The following is an 18,619-nucleotide window of genomic DNA, read 5'->3' as shown; positions in this document are numbered from 1 at the left end:
GATGTTTATTTCATAGCCAACCGCATACTCCGGTGAATTACTCCTTGCCAACTTCGTCCAAAAATGTCACTCGACATTCTCTTTCTAATTAAATAATTGTTCGACGAAAGTCTCGCAACAGATATTCTATTATACAAAGTTGCATAATTTTTGCTTTACAACTACATCACCTTCATCCGATATCTTTATACACTGATTGCACTTAGGTTTCATCGACGCCATCCTGAATTACCATTTATAAACCTCTCTAATCGCCACATCATGTTCTTTTTCCAATTAAACAGCTACTCGATAAGAGTCCTCGGTACAGAGATTGTCTCTTGCACAAAATCGTGCAATTTTCGCCAATTCACAGCTGTACAACGTTTATTCGATGTTTCTGTACATTAGTCGAGTGACCAAGCCGAGGATCCATCGACGTCATCCTGAATTGTCTCCCGTGGACCTTTCTAGTTGTCACGTCATGCTCTTTCTCCAATTAAACAGCTACTCGATAAGAGTCCTCGGTACAGAGATTGTCTATTGCACAAAATCGTGCAATTTTCGCCAATTCACAGCTGTACAACGTTTATTCGATGTCTCTGTACATTAGTCGAGTGACCAAACCGAGGACCCATCGACGTCATCCTGAATTGTCTCCCGTGGACCTTTCTAGTCGTCACGTCATGCTCTTTCTCCAATTAAACAGCTACTCGATAAGAGTCCTCGGTACAGAGATTCCGCCGCACGAAATTATAGAATTTTCGGGAATTACAGTTATACGATGTTTACTCGGTACACTGATCGAGCGACGAAGCTTAGGATGCATCGATGTCTCGGTAAATTAGCCCTCGTGAACCCCAGTTAATAGCCACGTGACGTTCTTTCGACACCTATTATCGAGCATCGAACTAAACGTGTGCCGCGTTTATCCGATGAAAATCGCTGGGATTGCGTGCCCTCGTGGGGTTCAACACCTGTCGGTGGCCGGTTCATCCCTCCGTGACCCTGTAATTGCCGTGAAAAAAGTTGCGTCGAAGCTTGCGTTGCCCGATCGTTTAAGCGGTAACACAGTGAGTTTGGCAGCTGCCCCGACGATTAAGGGGGTGAAATCGTCGATTCGGCTCGATTAACTTCCTCCGTTTAAGCGTTCTTCCGGTTCTGCAAGCGGCTACGAGTATCAGAGGCCGAGTCTCACGGGTCAGTTGGTTGAGAAGCGATTCCGTGGAAAATTAGTTCCAGCGACAGGTGATCGCTGTAATTTCGATAACTCGACAAACGCAGTAGATCTCGTAATTCTACCATTGCAATTTCTAGAATATTTTAATCGAAGGAATTCAAAATATTCGCAGTTCTTTCGTTCGAAGAGATTACAAATTATAGGAAATATTCCGCTGAAGAAAATCGAAGAGTCACTGTTAGAAGTTTGGATATTCTTTTCGCGAAAACAACGACAACGTTCCAGTCAGGTTCTTTCGTTGTACATCTAAAAACTATTAGAAAGTCCTTAGTTTGTTCTTTTGTTAAATACTTCTAGGAAATTTTTTATGTAAAATAAAAAGAGCCGGGGGAAGTATTTTATTAGACGATATCTCGAATATTAGAAAAGAAAAAAAAAAAAACGTTCCGTCTGAGAGAACATTTTAGTACTCTGTAAGTTATATTTTATTCGGATCATTGCCGTGCATTTTTGTTGCAGGTAATTAGTATGATTATCAGTTTCGTAGACAGCGGACGAACTTTTTACGATGCCGAACGAAAGTGAGCTAATTTTCATAGAGGCGACACGGCTCGAACGGTTTACAGCGCATTTCTATTTGCACTGTCGGAGAAAGTCGACGGTGTCGGTGCACGAATCGTTTTGCATCGTTTCGGGCTCGATCGATCGAACCGGACGAGAGTCTGTCCATTTTTATGCCCGGAGAGTCGCAATTAAAATCGTGTCTTTTCTATTCTTGAACCCTGCAGGTTATTGACCAACCGAAGCATTTACATATGAAACTTCCTGTTTTGCGTCACACCGAATAAAAATAAAATGCTCGAACGAACCATACTTTCGTTCTTATTCTCACATTCGTGTTTGCTAAAGTCTCCTGAATGCAAAGTTACGAGAAATCTATCAAGCAAGAAGAGAAGGAGTAGTTTCAAGGAAGAAACTATATTTCTATATAACGTTGCTTAACATTACGACGGTCAATAACACCATTATCTATTTATATATTTCCTTAATTGCTCATTATCCCTACCTTTTAACTTGTATTCCGAATATTCGTAGTCATCGAACTTCCCTAAAAACACGACAAAGAATTTCTTTAATTCTTGACATACAAGCAACCATCGCGGTATTATTCAACGTTCTTTTAATCATTTTCGATTCAATTTATACTGTTGTCAACGTCGAAAAATATCGAAACAAAATTCTTGTCGACACGCGCGATTTCTGGTTTCAATTTCACGTCAAAGATCTTGTAACGTTATAAACCGTCTTTGCTGGTTAAAACGAGAGAACGAACGAGGTATAAAAATTCGATAATTGCAGCCGGATTAATATAATAAGTTGTCTTCTGTTGACTTCACTTAGAAACGTACACCTCCTACAACGATTATTTTCACATACTGCCTCTTGATCGTTACGCAACATTTCAGTGTGTTTCTGAGGAACGAGCATCTGCTTTTTCTTATCGTGCAACAGCACAGTTTGAAACACAATTAATCGATATTGCTGGAAGCGAGAATAATAAATTTTCGTGGCAAATCCTGTTCACCACACGAAAGCTACACGTGCAAATGATTACGTCGTCGGTATGGAACACGTGTCGCCTTCGGTAATATCAAATCTCACGTATACACACCGCCACGTGTCGATTACGTCTCGTTCGTGAACACGCTTAAATTTTACCGCTTTTATCCGGCGCAAGAATTTTCTGCGCGCGATTAGTTCTCGTTTCGTGATCACCGGGCAATCATTGCTACCAGCACTGACGCAACTGCACAGATAAGAGGTATAACGACATCGCGTTTTAGATACATTGCACCTATCGAGAATATAAAGTAAGCTTGCTTAACTAAGTTCTTTAACTGTCATTAAATACCTCTGACCGAGTGTTTACAATTTTCGAAATTACGATCAGGCTCGAATGCTCAACTTATCGTCGAACAGGTTTTCTTGAAATATTCGTGAAATTCTTTAAATGAACGTAATGAAAAAATTTGTCAGAGTTCGCAAGTTTATTTGAAAATTCATTTTTCAATTCTTTCTATGCTGCTTAAACGAACAAATTTAACAAATCAGTTAGTCTTCATCCTTTGACGCGTCTTAAAGATATTTTATCGGTGCGCGTCTATCGGATGGAACATCCCGTTTGTAGCGCTCTGAATTTTTGCCCATTAAATGTTAAACACGTGCTGGAAGGATACACCCTTGACCTAGAAAACGGTAGCCGTGAACGTTCCGACAAGATCGATGTTCGATTGGAAAAGATGGGATTCGAAATCGTTCAGTCAAGGTTGCCCGTTGGTCCATCGAAACGTGAATTCGAGCCTGTTCGCGCACGAACTTACGTAAACACGTAACACTGTTAATGGAATCCACGTTAATTACATTGTTTGGAACGAGCTTCAATTCGGATGATTTCGTGGAGCTGCGATGGTCAGAACGATAAGAACTTCCGTTTGCTTCCGAAACTACGATTCCGCTTTCCATTACTTCACATGGGATTGTTCCTTCTGTTATCCGAAATATACGAAGCTCGAAACGGACAACGTTGAAAATTCTTCGAGAATAATCTTCGATTCATTGATCGAAGAATTATTAATCAAAGAATTCGATGAATTAAAACGACGGAAAAATTCAAATCGATTCTCCACTGTCGACTAAACAAATTTTTCTTTCTGTTTTGTAAAAACATCGGTCAGCTAACAGAGACGAAATGGAACGATTTTTTGAGAAAAAATGTCCACAATTTCCGATTCAGATCGATCGCGTACGAAGCTTGGCGAATTAAAGAGGCGTAGGAAATTCAAATTCGATTCGCGATCGTCCTAATAATATTTTTCACTCGATTCTGGAAAAGTGGTAAAAAGGAAAATGTTGCTAAGGTCCGAGGAACGATCTTTAATAATACAGCGATTTTTACCTTTTAAGCCGGCCGATTTAATGTATAATCACCGCTGTTTCGAGTCGCCTAACGACTTCCTCTTGCTTTGTTCCTAATAACAATGTAATTATTACGCAAAAGGCAGAAACTCGGTGAAACTCCGAACTTGCCCGATGGTGTACACGCCGCCATTGGCGCTCACCGTGGAAAAAAGACAATCTTTTTTTCTTATCTTAGAAAGTTATTCATCCTGGCACGACGATTTTGCGCGGACAATGAAATTGTCCCGCGGACAAACGCGAACGTCCGTCTTCGTTTCTCACTTTCGCATCCCGTCTTCTCCTACCTTTTCTTCGCTTCTGCCTCTAGTTGAATCGAAAAATATTCTCCTCGCAATTTCACAAACGCTTTTTTCCTTTTTCTTCGCCTTCCTGCCCATTCTAAATATAACCTGTTCGTTTCTACGCTTTTTCCTACGCTTTTTTTCTATCCTCTACTCTCTCGAAATAAATTAATGGGACGTTAAGAAGAGACGAAAAGGTAGATCATTGACAGTTTAATCTACTTTTCGGTATACCTTGGTGTAAAAGAAGAAAAAAAAAAAAGAGAAAGAAAAGAGGGCAGTCGATAGACCGTGAGGTTTTTACGTATCGAAAACGCAAAATTGAACATAGAACGGTAATTACGTAGTTCAGTGTGACTTACTTCGTAAAAATGAGAATATATTTTCTCAGGTGGATTCGCTTAACGTCGAGAAACTGAACAAGACCGACAGTCAAGCAGTCAAAGTGGAAAAAAGACAGCCAAGTTATGAAGAATGGCTATAACACAGTGCGAGAACGTATAAAATATGTAAAGTAGAATACTCGTTATAATCTTTTTGATAGATAGAATCTAGGTCAAGTTCTATATCCTCGCGTCCAGAAAAATGTCAATTCGCATTTACAGATCCGCGGATCGACAATCGACTTACGTAGAATCGCCGCGTTTTAGATTCTCGCGTTTCAAAGATAATTGAAAAAAATGTAATATTTCCATTGTTCTATCGTTGTCGATTGTGCGGCAAAAATCACACTTGTTTATCTATACATATACACGGCCGGTTGTCGTAATAATATTCAGATTTAAGTCCATCTTGCTGCAGCCCAGGGGCGGTGTTTGGTCGATACTTCGAGGAGGGATTGGTTGGCAACGACCCAACCACCGGTATAATTCAACCCTCGGATTTCTGTCGCGTATATTATATTGGCTTCAGCCTATATTACTCCCCCAGCGATTACTTGGCTGACCGTTTCAAAATGGTGAACGCTTCTTGCGTGGAAATTTTCGATTCGTTCTCTTCCTTAGAACGACGATAAATGGAATTATCATTGCCGAGTAAGCGGAATTATATTGCATGAATTTTTATGGAATACAGAATTTTTACTTGAAACGCGTACAGTCGCAATTATATGCGATATACGTAGAGTATCGTTTAATTTATATTATTACGACACAGATTAATTATCAGAGTGAGGATTTTTCTGTAAATAAAAAGTCTCTCTCGATATAATTTCGATGACTCTTTCCAGATCTTTTCCTCCCTCTCCACTTTTTTCATGAAACTGCTTCGCAACTAGCTCGCTTTGCTCCGATTCGTTCGATAGAACGTGTACAAACGAAGTACGTAACACCGTGCACTTTTTTCTGCATTTGTCAAATTCTTCGAAACTTTGGTCCCACCCGTTGTAGACTATAACTGTTAAACTTATATCGCTGTTTTATTTTTTTTTTGTAATTACACGATAGCGTTACTTTTGCTACGGGGAACAGAATTTCTAAGATATCGTAACTCTGATCCGTAATGGGAGATTTTTCCACAAGCGAATAAATAAATAAATAATTTAAAAAGTTAGAATCTAGACGTTTGATTTGCATACTAAATATCATAACTGTATTGCGTTGATATTAACGTTGATTGGTTTGCGGGAAACTTAACATCGTAAACGCGCACAGAATGCGTATACAAAAATATGCAAAACATGGAAAGCGTAATATTTGTTACGATACTCGGTAGATGAAATAAACTACACACGTTCCATTCTTCGGCTTGTGCTCTTAGAAGTATAAATTTCCATGAACATCCGCAGCTTAATCGTAACAAATATACTAAACTTTACGATATTTCATATATATTTGCGTGTTTTATGCATTCCATGCACCGTTCAACTTTCAAAATTTTTCACCAACGCGCAAAAATCCAGAGTCCAATAATTATCGATAATTCGGAAGCTTGGCGATCGTCGAAGAACAGTTGCCCGCTTAAAATTCCCACTTCGTTCGCCCCGCTATATCGGGACTAAATTCCCGAAAATGTGTAACGCGATTATGCAAAGCGATCGATGTACTTTTAGACAGCGTTCTTTTTATAGTAGAAGAGCCAATTACGATTTTTCTCACGCGTTTCCGTCCCAGTGCGTTCTTTCACCTTCGACGACGGTCACCTGGGATTCTCCTAAAGAGCCAACCAAATAAGAAAAAGGAAGATAAAGACAGGACGACGAGAAACTGGAACGTACGCGAATTTCCATATTACAAAACGTCAGTCTATTTGAGCAGCTTCTAATTTCCTCCCGTTCCGCTCCAATTCCCTCGTATTCTTTTCTTCTTCTTTCTCTTTATTTATATCGTAACGTAGAAACACCGCGGAGTTATTTAAAAGGATAATCAGACACGCGGAATAGTTTCGTCATGTACGACGATAATTTATTATCTGCATAGGAAATATGCAAATAAGGCAGTTTAGAACACGTTGTCGCGGATTCTCGATCGATTACGACAGGTTTCTCTTCAATCGAATTCCACCACCGTCTCTGGATGCAGTGCTTTCGAAACGTTTCGAGGAAGAGGTAGCCAGAAACTGTTATGCGGCTGCCTGTAAACAGGTTCGCATGAAAACGTAAACTCGTTTTAATGTCCGCCTTAACGCGTGTCCTTGTTCCGTCTTTGCATTTTTATAGGCGTCGTGAGACATACAGCTGCACTAGCGCGCCGATGCGATTCCTCGAATCTCTGCGAGGAAACGAACAAAGAAGAAGAATTATTCCATCGATTACTTCGTTGCACCAGAGTTTAGAGTTTGCTCGTCTCGTTTCGCCTTTTCCTTGCGAGTTTCTTCGCGTTCGAAGCGACGTATCTCCGCCAGCCAGTACAACCGTGTTAAAGGCAGCTAACGAAACCCGAAATTGCAGATTCTAGCACTCGAAGATCTGAAAATTAATTGCCTCGCGAGTTTGGAAATCGAAAAATTCGCAAGCTTGAACGTCGAAAACCTTACGAGTTTGAAAATTGGGAGATTTGAGAGCTCGAAGAGTCGAAGGTGGGAAGATTTGGCAGTTCAAAGGTTCGAAATTTTGAAAAGTCGAAAGTTCCAGGACTTTTAAATCTGCGATTCGAAACACCAGACTTTTCAAGAACTTTTTTCTTTTCGCCTGAATCTTAATCGAGGGCCTGACAATATTTCTCGCTGGCAGCGACGTGCAGCGAGCAGTTCGACGAACGAGTAACATGTTTGTCGGCCGGTCGTTGTTACGAACGTGATGACGTTCATTGATGGGTCGAGTTGGCTCGTACGATGCGTATTTTCGAACCGAAGTCTTAAAGGCGCCCTTACACTTGCTCCCTAGCATGAATGGCCGACCGGAAGCCACGAGTTATGACACTTGACATGGAGTCTTAAGCGCTTAAGTGTGGCCAAGCTGCGTGATCACATTGTATTCTTCGTACACAGGCGCTTGCAGTCGAGAAACATGGCCTGATTCTCCTCTGTAATTACCAGCCTCCCAGTAGGCTGACATTATTATTAATTTTAGTCTTGGGCAGATTCAGAACCAGAAACAATTTTACAAAACAATTGTTCGACGTTATACGAATTTCGTCGAATTGAAATTAAGCTACTTAATTACGGATTCTTATTACGGCAAGCATAAATTATGCTGTTCGATAAGATATTTTTATCTAAACACATTTTTCTGCAAGTTTCGGCATAATATTTTATACATTACCCGATATGCGAATAACACGTGCAAACGGTGATCAGGCGATTCCTTATAAAAAAACAAGGAGAAAACGCGCAACAAAATTTGTTCGTCGGAGACGTAGCTTTCGCGACAATCGAATTTCAACATTTATCGAATATACTTGAACGTGGTTAATTCCAGGCTAAATAGGAGAAAATAGAAATAATAGAATAGAAGATAAGTGGAAAACGTGGAATAAAATTGTCCCATAAAACTCACTGTTTCAGAGAAAATTTGGAAGATCATACGCGTGGACGAACTTTAAACGAACAAATTTTATTGCCCGCGTTTTACTCGTTTTCGCACGTAGAATAATCCGCTTCTGATCGTTTACTCGCGGCTAATTGGTAACTAGCGAAATTCACGTATATCAGACAAACTTCCAATGTCAGTTTTCTCGAAAACTAAGCGCCGCGGGAATTCCATCTATATTTTCTTTTATTTTTTTTTCGGAAGAAATCGCCTCGCGCATTGTACGCGTTATTCGACCGCATTCCGTGTAGCAAAATTGGATAAAACTCCCGAGTAAAAATTATTTCCTTTTAACCATCAACCTATGGATCACTCAAAACGCACAAACTTCCTCGTCGGATCTATGAAAACGATGGCACAATATTTTTCTGAAACTCAATCTTCTTTTTTACGTGAATGTTGAAACTTCAGATTCTGTTAGATCTTGGACCAAAAAGAAAAAAAAACTTATCAATTACTCGTTCTTGGCAATAAAATACGTTTGTTTGCGAAACTATTGTACAAGTTTCGTAGTTCAACGGTGAAACTACAAATCGAGATTTCTCTGCGATACCGATCGTCGATCGGACTTTTCTCGTCCGAGTGGAACCTCGTAAATCAGAAAGCAACGCTGTGGTGTTCACCATGGAGGATTTTACGGGGAAGGAATTTACACGATCGAAGAAATTCCGGTACGATTCTACCGCGATGTACATGTTCGTGTACGTTGACACTTTGATCCTTCGGCCGCATAGCCTTCCACCTCTAATTGGCCGTGAAATTCTCTCCCACTCGATGAACTCGCACTTTCTCTTGCACCGCGATCATTAGAATCCATAAGCTGTTTCCTAAGATTCCTGACATCGCGTATCGTTACTTATCGCTAGACTGCGAATTTTAATGGAAATTCGAATTGTTACAGAGTAAGAAAAGTTCAGTAGAAATTTACTTCACTTAGAAATCGTATCGAGCAACTTATATCGCATATTTCATACAGTTTTGCATGTTATACGCGTACTGCGCGTTCCTGCGTCTCTAAATTTAACGTTACTTGCTATTCTCACTAAATCGTGGATTTTAAAACGAAAACCTACGTCTTTTTGTACAGGCTATTTTTTTTTATAGAGAAATAGAATTTTAATAGAAATCTGCTTTATTTATTAGAAATTATAATTAATAGATACTTCACGTCGGATATTTTATATACAGGGTGGTTGGTAACTGGTGGTACAAGCGGAAAGGGGGTGATTCTACGTGAAAAAAGAAGTCGAAAATATGGAATAAAAATTTTTCGTTTGAGGCTTTGTTTTCGAGAAAATCGACTTTGAATTTTCGCTCGGTACGCGTGCGGTACGTTATAACTGATGTCACTGTAGATCGTTGTCTCGATGGAAAAATTTAAAGAAAAAAAAATTAAAAAAAAATTTTTAATTCTATTTTTTTGACTGTATAATATAATATACAGGGAATAAAATTTTTTTTTTAATTTTTTTTTCTTTAAATTTTTCCATCGAGACAACGATCTACAGTGAGATCCGTTATAACGAGACGCGATAAAGTGTACGCGTACCGAGCGAAAATTCAAAGTCGATTTTCTCGAAAACAAAGCCTCAAACGAAAAATTTTTATTCTATATTTTCGACTTCTTTTTTCGCGTAGAATCACCCCCTTTCCGTTTGTACCACCAGTTACCAACCAGCCTGTATATGTTTGCGTATTATTTGCATGCTGTATTTTTGCATTTCTAAACTCTGTTATATCTAGCTATCGTTAAACACTTAATGCTATGCGAATCGTTCAGAATAAAATTACAGCAGTTAATCATTGAAAAGTAGAGATTAGCGACTACGTTACGAGCATTAGTTGTTTCGAAGTTCACTTCGCGACTTATCGTTGTTCGACGTTGGAGTTGATTGGTTTAGCTTCTCTAGGGATTCGCGTAACAAATCCGCCAGAAAAGCGAAGACATAGGAAGACATAGGTTGATGGTAAAACGCAGTAAAATACGGAATTCCACAGAGACACAGAATTAGCGACTGCATTGTCCAATGATTTCGAAATCAATCCCTTAACGTGTGTTCGGCCGAGAGACCTTTAAGAAGACCTCGAGGTGAAATATGTTCGTGCCTCTACGTTGCTTGTTCTCACCTGTAACGCCTCGTTACTCCCACGCGGATGTCTCTCTCACGGAATACCTGAATTACCTGCATCCTTGTTCCTAAACGCAGCTCGCTGCAAGAAACAACTCGGATACGTAAACCAGGATACGTGTCGTTTCTCGCCTTTATTCGCGATTATATTCGAAGATCTAATTTTCTATCGAAGAAACCATCGGTTCAAAAAATTATGAAACTTTGGCAATATGCACAGGATATTGCATTACTTCTTTTTTCTTTTTTTTTCTGTTTAAATTCACCGTGAAAGGGAGAAATCGACACCTGAAAATCCGACTGTTTTACGATATCGCGTCACAACTCGGGAATCCCAAGAGATAGGAAAAAATGTTTCGGACAAAATTTACTCACGTTAATTAGGATCTCTCATTTGGAGAACGATTTATCAACGTTATAGCGAGTTATAACGCAAGATCCAAAGCAATTGGATATTCACGTGTCGATTTCAAGCCTTTAAAATAAATTCGTGCGGCGAAAAGAGATTGCGTAATACCTGTACGTGTCCGCAAAATTTCACAATTTCCAGGATTTGGGGATCTTTATCTGTATAAGTATTAGAAGAAGAAGAGCAATTAGAAATTTTGTAGAAAATTCTTCTCTAATTTTCATCTTCTCTTACTTATTGCGCATTCGAAATACTTTGAACCTTGCAGGAACGGTTATTCGTTTTTTAATACTTCATAATAACAAACGAACGTTTCACCATCGTTTTCGATTGTATTAAACGACCGGCTAATACGTCGTAGACAATTTTTCTACTAAAACCAATTGACTTGGTCGTTCTATTATTGTGCTGTGTTTTCACATCGTATACCGTAAGACACCACGAGAAAACGTATATTTAGACGGGATTCGCGTTATCACGATCTCATAAGATCTTTGCCAGATAACAATCGTGAGGTAGCAGAATGAAACATGGATTCTTCTCGTTTTACACAGGTCGGGGCGATTTCGTCGGAGGCATAGACAATGAGGCCCTGGACTTCTCGCAGTTGGAAGATTTCATCAACAGCGACAGCGAACAACCCGCCACGTAAGTGATATTTCTCCTTCTACGTATTTATCTCTGATATAATTTTTTATATCTTCTAATTATTTTTTACAATTATTTTCTATCTTATATTCATCCAGAGCAATAGAAATTTTTTATTTAAAAAATTGCTTAATTTTCGGTTAGAAGTTAATCATTTGATTAACTAGTTCGAAGGATATCTCGTGTTTTGTAGCGGATTTTTCAAAAATTTGGAAGCGCACGCTGACTGAAACGATAAACAGCTAAAAGATTGCGAATCGAATTCGTTTTTAACGAATCGATAAACAAGCTTTTCACGCCGACGCGACGCGTTAATTGTTTCGATGTTGCAATTAACAGAAGCTGAGTTTTCTGCTTAGCTAAGATTCCTTTCCACGTTTGTTACACGATGAAAATGTCGCACTTTGATCAGACAACGCGTGATTTTAAGTTGTCTTTCTCTCTCTCTCTTTTTTTTTTTTCTTTTGTTTTAACGACAACGACGTTTGACTTGAACTGGAAGCCATCGTTAACGCCTACATCACAGAGACACGTGTTCGTGTGTAACAACGTTGAGCAAACAGAATCTCCATTGCCATGATTCGTCAGTGTGTTCTACTTATCAATCTCTTTGCATCGACTTTCATGAATTCTTCGATAAGAACGAAAATTTGTTTGTACATTTGTTTGTCAATTTTTAAAATATTTCCAGCTCGTACAATATACTGCAACTAGATATACATTTTCTAAAATATACTGACAACATACGTAAGTGTTCGTGCAAAATAAAATTTTTCATGAAGAAAGTGGCTCGCAAAAGTATTCGTACCTTTGTCACGGCAAGCTTTTATTATTTATATCGCACCTGTTGTATTAAACGTTTTGAAATTTTATTAACACTGTAATCTGACGCGACTGACATTATCATATCGCAGGATATTTATATAACAGCGGCAGGATGTTCGTTGTAAAGTTATATTTAGTAAAAAATTAGATACACGGTATGGATAGTTACTTTAAACATATGAAAAATATTACAAAAGTACCGACACTTATTAACATTGTGGATGATTACACGTTTAAGTGGTTTTGCTGTCTCCGCAAAGTACATACTTGTAACTTCTGTATATATTTCCAGAAGCGTTAAAATTTTTCCAACATGATCATGACAGTTGGGTGTCATTACACACACGTAATATATCCATGAAAAGTGTACGAGCGCTTCCGTCAGTCACTGCAATAAGAAATCTCCTACTATTTGCGTTTGCAAATTATTACGTTAAACAAATCCAATAATTCGTAGAAAATATTAGATTGCCCGAAAAGTGTCTTTCTATTACAGACACGTCTTTTACGACGATGCATCATTATACAATCATGAAACCTAATCTGTCGAACGTTGCGATCTTTATTTTGATAGAACAACAATTTCGATAAAATAATATAAAACGAAAAATGTCGTGCATCCATTATTTCCTTATAAAACTTTATAAGAAACTTTTCGGACCACCTAATACCGTAACTATACGTACACACTTTACGCTCGAATACCAAGAAAATTATAAAATAACGTGGAAGTTGTAAAATAATTACTAGAAAAATGTAAAAGGATCTACAGCAAGTTACTTCTCGAAATTATTGCATACGTACAACAATATACTTGGTAACTCGAAAATACTCGATCACCGAATACCCATCTGTAAATTGCTCACGATTTACGTATTTATCAACGTTCCCCTGCTCGCCGTATTCACAGCTTACAAACGCCACACGCAAATTGACACTTTCATCCGGTGCATCTGAAAACATTCGATAAAAACAGATAATGGAAAACTTATGGCCGACAGTGTACACGTCTGCATAAAACGCGTGCAGAAGAAAAAGGATGGTGCACGCGTGTGATAGACACGAACGTACGAACAGTCGTCGAGTACAGTCGTCGAACACAATAATCGTGTATGTATAGGAGCGTGCACGCGTGTAGAAAAAGCAGACAGATATCGCGTGGTAGCGACCGCAGAGGTGTAATGATATAATGACAGAGACAGGCTGGACGGAATTGATGGAATCAGTGCTTGCCGTGTTAGGCCTGGTAATCCAACCTAACGCACTCGTCCCATTAAAGGCCCCGCGCTGATCTCAGAAACAGATTTCATTCACGGATCAACCGAATGGAAGCTCTTCACCCTTGATCCCTGTTGCGCCGCGGGTCAATGGGATTAAAACCGCTGGAAATTGTCTATTATAGCTTCCATTCCGTGTTTCATATGCGATTCTGTGCGACTTTCGATGGTGCGGTTGTCTCGAAATAAATTTCGTTTGGCAAAATCAAGATTCATTTGGCAATCGAGGTAAGATCGGTTGGGACTACGATAGCTGGAAAAATGCTCCATCGTAGCTTTCGTTCGGTGTTTCGTATATTTTTTGGAAATTTCGAAAGTTTCGAGTCTTGGAAAATAAAGGTTGTTTGGGAAAATGAAACTTAAAGCGTGATCTCTGTTGCGTCGAGGGTCGATCGAAACAGCTGGCAATTGTCTAACGTAGATGATTCCGGAGGAAATTTCGAACATTTGTCGCTTTGGAAATTTAGAGAGACAGCAAATTGCGAATCAAGTGACTGGTCGAAAAGGAATTTTGTTTGAGAAAATTAATCGAATGTCAACTGTTTAAGAGCGATCCCTGTCGTGTCAAGAGTCAATAGAGTTAAAACAGCTAGAAATCGTCCAACGTAGGTCCTACGTTGCGTGCATGATTCTGTAGAAAGTTGAAGAAGTTGAAGGATTTGTGTAGGACTCTAAGACGCTTGGTAACAGGCTATCGAGTACAATTTTTATGAGCTTCTATTGCAGACGTAAAATTTGGATTAAATTGAGAATCTGAAGAGCGAGGAATTAAGGATCGAACGAATTAAGAAAAGACGTTAGATTTAGCTTTGGTAAACGATGTTATAATATCAACGTCACGATACTGTTTACTGATCGCCACGAACGGGAGATAAAATTCTTTCCAATAAACTGTTAGTAAGGAATGCATAAAAAAGGAGAACGTAATTGTTCTTGAGCCAAGAAGAAAATATTCAATGGTAATTGGTACAAGTTTCAAGGATTCGTGGATCTGAAATCGCGACAGGATAATTGCATAATTACGAGGAGCAACATAATCGTATCTATTATTCAATGTAAATCCTTGTTTAGATCGTGTCAGGGAAACGGAATTCGTAGAAAAATCTCGAACGGAAAATCCGAAAATCCAGTTTTCTCTCGACAGCAGACAAACGCTAATATCGATAAGAATACATTGAAACATCGAGTAATTTGTTATTATCATTCGTTTATCGATGATAATTATTGCAGCCGTCGATATCGATCGATTCGTTAAGTTCCAATCATTCTTTTCGAGCAGAGTATCCGCTTCGTATATCGAGCCTTAACATAGGAAAACAATTTACTTGAAATAAACCTATAATTAATAAGACAAGAGTATGATTGGATAATGACCTATAGCGCATAATTCATTTCCTTATACGATACGTTGGAAGATGTAAACGTCCGATAAATTCCTGCGATCCTTCCATCATAGGACCTCTGTAAATCCACAGCAATATAAAATAAAATAAAAACTTCTACGCTTCTAAATTTGTGAACTCTTGTACGAAACAGGCGACTATTCCGGTATTCTGATACCTCATAAAAATCGTAGCTTATGATATCTCATTTTATTAGCACGGAATGTCTCGCAATTTTCAGTCGTACGATCAAATTCTCATCCCATTGTGTACCATATTTTTACGCTGCAATTGCACGACTAATTATTTCATGGTAGATATTTCGCTGATACATTGGCGCATAATGAGAACGGGGGTGGAACGACGACACACGGTGGTCGTGTGGAGGCGGCAACCGCTCAACAACCACCGTCTCGATTACCATCGCCGATTACCCAAAGTCATCCGGCCTCGAGTACGTGCACATCCGGTACCACCACTGTACCAAATGGCGCCGCTTACAAGGATCCGCAATCGTACGTTCACCCGTAAGTCGAGTTCGCCTAAGGCGAGGGCTAGAATGTCAACCTCGTGGATTAAGCAATTCGAAACCATTCACGGTTTAAATCCTTATAAATTGATACTCTCTGAGAGCCATTTTTCTGTGCGTGTAAATAATCTAACGGTCGCCATACAGGTAGAATCGTTGCTTTCTTTTTTTTTCTTTTTTTTAATGAATATTTACGCTGGTTCTTTTCTTGTTTAATTTTATTTAAAACTACAGGCAACTTAACGCGATAGAAATCGGAAACGGTTATGTCACTTTGTAACGGTAACATAGAGAAGAGGCTATTAAGGAAATTAGAAATTTTGCGATAAATAAATCATTCGTACTGACGTTCTAACATTGATTCATACTCACGATTGGTAGGATGAAATTAGTAGGAGAATTATTCAGAAGTTTGAAACGCTTTAGCTGGCTGTTTTGTTGTAGACATGCTTTGCCAGAAAGCCCACCGGACAGCGGCAGCGAACCACCGTATTCTCCGCCAGGTCACAACGACACACAACATGTACATTCACCGCGTAAGTTCACAAAATATTCTGTTAAATATTCAACGAAGCTGTGTTCGATGTTTGATCGATAGATATTCCTACATCTAACTACAAGTTCATAAAAATATTCCAACTTTCTCTCTTTATGTATCAACCACTTGACTTACGTTTTAAGTTCCAATAGCGCGTGCCATAAGCGACAACATGGTCGGTGGCTAATTTTATTTTGCAAGATGTTTGATAAATAATTACTACCAATTGATCGACAAGAAGGAAGTTACTCTCTTGAAGTAAATGATAAATCAATAACATCGACGTAACAAACACGTTTCTCACACGATACCGTAGGCTAAAAGGTTGAACGTCTCGTAACAATGATACCCGGAATATATTTGGTAAACATACTTATGTGGAGGATTAGTCGTCATTTGGTTGAGCGAAATAACGAAAGCGAATTATCGCTGTCGCGATCCGTTAAATATATTTCCAAATAAATAAATAAATTACAGACAAATTGTGAGTCGCTGGTACAAATATAAATTGCGAAATAAATACCCGATAAATACGCGGAAAAACTCTGTAGATCACTTCGATACTTGTTCGCACGTTGATGCTCTTCGACACTGTTCGATGAACTGAACAAAACAACAACAGGATTTGAATTGTCCTGACTCGCGTGCCGCGACACTTAGTTAATATTTACGACGATATTTAAAGTATTTTGTGAAAAATTGTCAAAAATCGTGCGCAATTGCAGATCAAAAGGTAGCTCTTCAGGAGATGCTTCTTCATCACCAAGGCAATCAGGCAAATTATGCACCAAATTTACTACCGTCCTCCCCGAGGACTTTAACATCCTCCACGGATTCGATGCTGCTAACTCATACAGTGCTGACGTCTCACCTCGGCCCAGGAACGCCGAATATCCAATCGCAACAACCGATAGGTCAGGCTTTAGTACCTCTACCACATGAGCACAGCCCTGGTAACATGAACACGTTGTACTCGTCGTTACAATCGGCACCCAAGAAGAGAAAATTGAGCCAGGATGGTCTTGTCCATGTGAAGCAGGTGCAACGAGTAAAATTTTTTTACTGTCATGATTATACTAAAGTAATTAGATACCTAAGAAACTGTGATTCGACGACTACAGGAAAAGAATATAATAAAGTATATCTTTTGTTTGTTGTAAGAGAGCGATATTACTTTCTATCAATCCGCGTACTATGTTGCTAAAATCGTGTTTTTATTTAATCTCCAGTTTGGAAGAATAATTTTTCCCACTTCTGAATCGCTTAAACATCATCCATCATTTCTTACACGCAACACCTTGTAATTTCATGGATTTATCGTTTATTCTTCGATCTTTATCAACGTAACAGAAAAATTGTAGTACTTGATTGTTCGTATTTAATTAAACGTGTGAACTGAATTATATTTCCTTCCTGTGGTCTTTATTTCCGGATTCAACGTATTAGAATTCTACGTCTTGGAGTATAAGTAGATAGACAGAGAATACAAGTGAAAATGTATTTTACGCTCGTAAATATTTGAAAGATGATTGAAAAAGTATCATCGACCGATCTGATACATTCTTATTTCTCCAGGAACCTGAACTGGGTACCGTGGAGCACAGTTGCAGTAGCAGCAGTGCAGTTCTCGATGGCGACGAAGTGGCAGACAATAGCTATATAGATGCCAGCTATCAGTGCATCCGATTTCATCCCTTTCAGCAAACTTCCTGGCACGTTCTATGCGATCATAATCTGAAGGAACTTCCAGTTCCTCATTACCGAGTAGACGCGGACAAGGGGTTCAATTTCAGCAATTCCGACGATGCGTTTGTGTGCCAGAAGAAAAATCACTTTCAGGTATGAGAGTTCCAAAAGAATTTAACAAAATAACCGTTGAATACCGTTTAGATTAACAATATGTCGTTTATACGATATCATAGTATCAAAAGATACATGAAATATTCAAAGTATAGCGCTTTTTATAATATTCGATAGGTAAATAATGTATCCAAGTCCTACTCTTCCAACGATATTCCCAAACGTGTGAATTTGCATAAAAATCCGCAATCTGTACCACTCGCGTTACATTAATCACACTTTGGGTTAACAATACTTTTCTTATATATTATTTGAGACAATGAAATCAGCGAATGTAATTACATGAAATATCTTCAGATTACTTGCCACGCTCAGCTCCAAGGTGAAGCTATATTCGTTCGAACCGGTGAAGGTTTGAAGAAGATAAGCAGTTTTCAGCTACACTTTTACGGCGTCAAAGTTGAGTCTCCGACGCAGACTATCAGAGTGGAGCAAAGTCAAAGCGACAGGAGCAAGAAACCGTTCCATCCAGTGACGTAAGTACACAGGCAAATTTACAACGATTCCACATGAATCGATCGAACAGTGTGCATTATTCTTTTTTTGTTTCACATTTTAATATCACACGCGATGTGAAAATCATGAAGCAAAAACGTTTCGGAATCTTTGGTGCGAAATTCTAGCCGCTTTCTCACG

At 38.9% G+C, this 18,619-nt stretch overlaps 1 protein-coding gene across 8 annotated transcripts in view; it reads left to right on the top strand.

Annotated features, from left to right (window-relative positions):
• The window catches only part of LOC117241733 (myelin regulatory factor-like protein), a 65,333-nt gene that overhangs the window by 42,113 nt on the left and 4,601 nt on the right, over window positions 1-18,619 (top strand). For 5 of the 8 annotated variants that reach the window (XR_004495109.1, XM_033507768.1, XM_033507767.1 and 2 more), the window contains exons 2-7: window positions 11,479-11,572; window positions 15,374-15,583; window positions 16,030-16,121; window positions 16,849-17,171; window positions 17,699-17,962; window positions 18,281-18,459. Coding sequence is in view for 7 of the 8 variants with exons in the window: in XM_033507768.1 (XP_033363659.1) it covers window positions 11,479-11,572; window positions 15,374-15,583; window positions 16,030-16,121; window positions 16,849-17,171; window positions 17,699-17,962; window positions 18,281-18,459 (1,162 nt within the window). In the remaining variant the exon portion in view is untranslated. Of the gene's footprint in view, window positions 1-11,478; window positions 11,573-13,704; window positions 13,903-15,373; window positions 15,584-16,029; window positions 16,122-16,848; window positions 17,172-17,698; window positions 17,963-18,280; window positions 18,460-18,619 lie in introns of those variants that run through there. The other 3 variants (XM_033507771.1, XM_033507769.1, XM_033507773.1) reach the window with 3 other exon arrangements.

The sequence above is a fragment of the Bombus vosnesenskii genome, unplaced genomic scaffold, assembly GCF_011952255.1.
Source record: "Bombus vosnesenskii isolate JDL3184/JDL3185 unplaced genomic scaffold, Bvos_JDL3184-5_v1.1 scf7180000016261, whole genome shotgun sequence".
NCBI classification, from domain to species: Eukaryota; Metazoa; Arthropoda; class Insecta; order Hymenoptera; family Apidae; genus Bombus; species Bombus vosnesenskii.
This window is presented reverse-complemented; position numbering and strand designations above follow the sequence as displayed.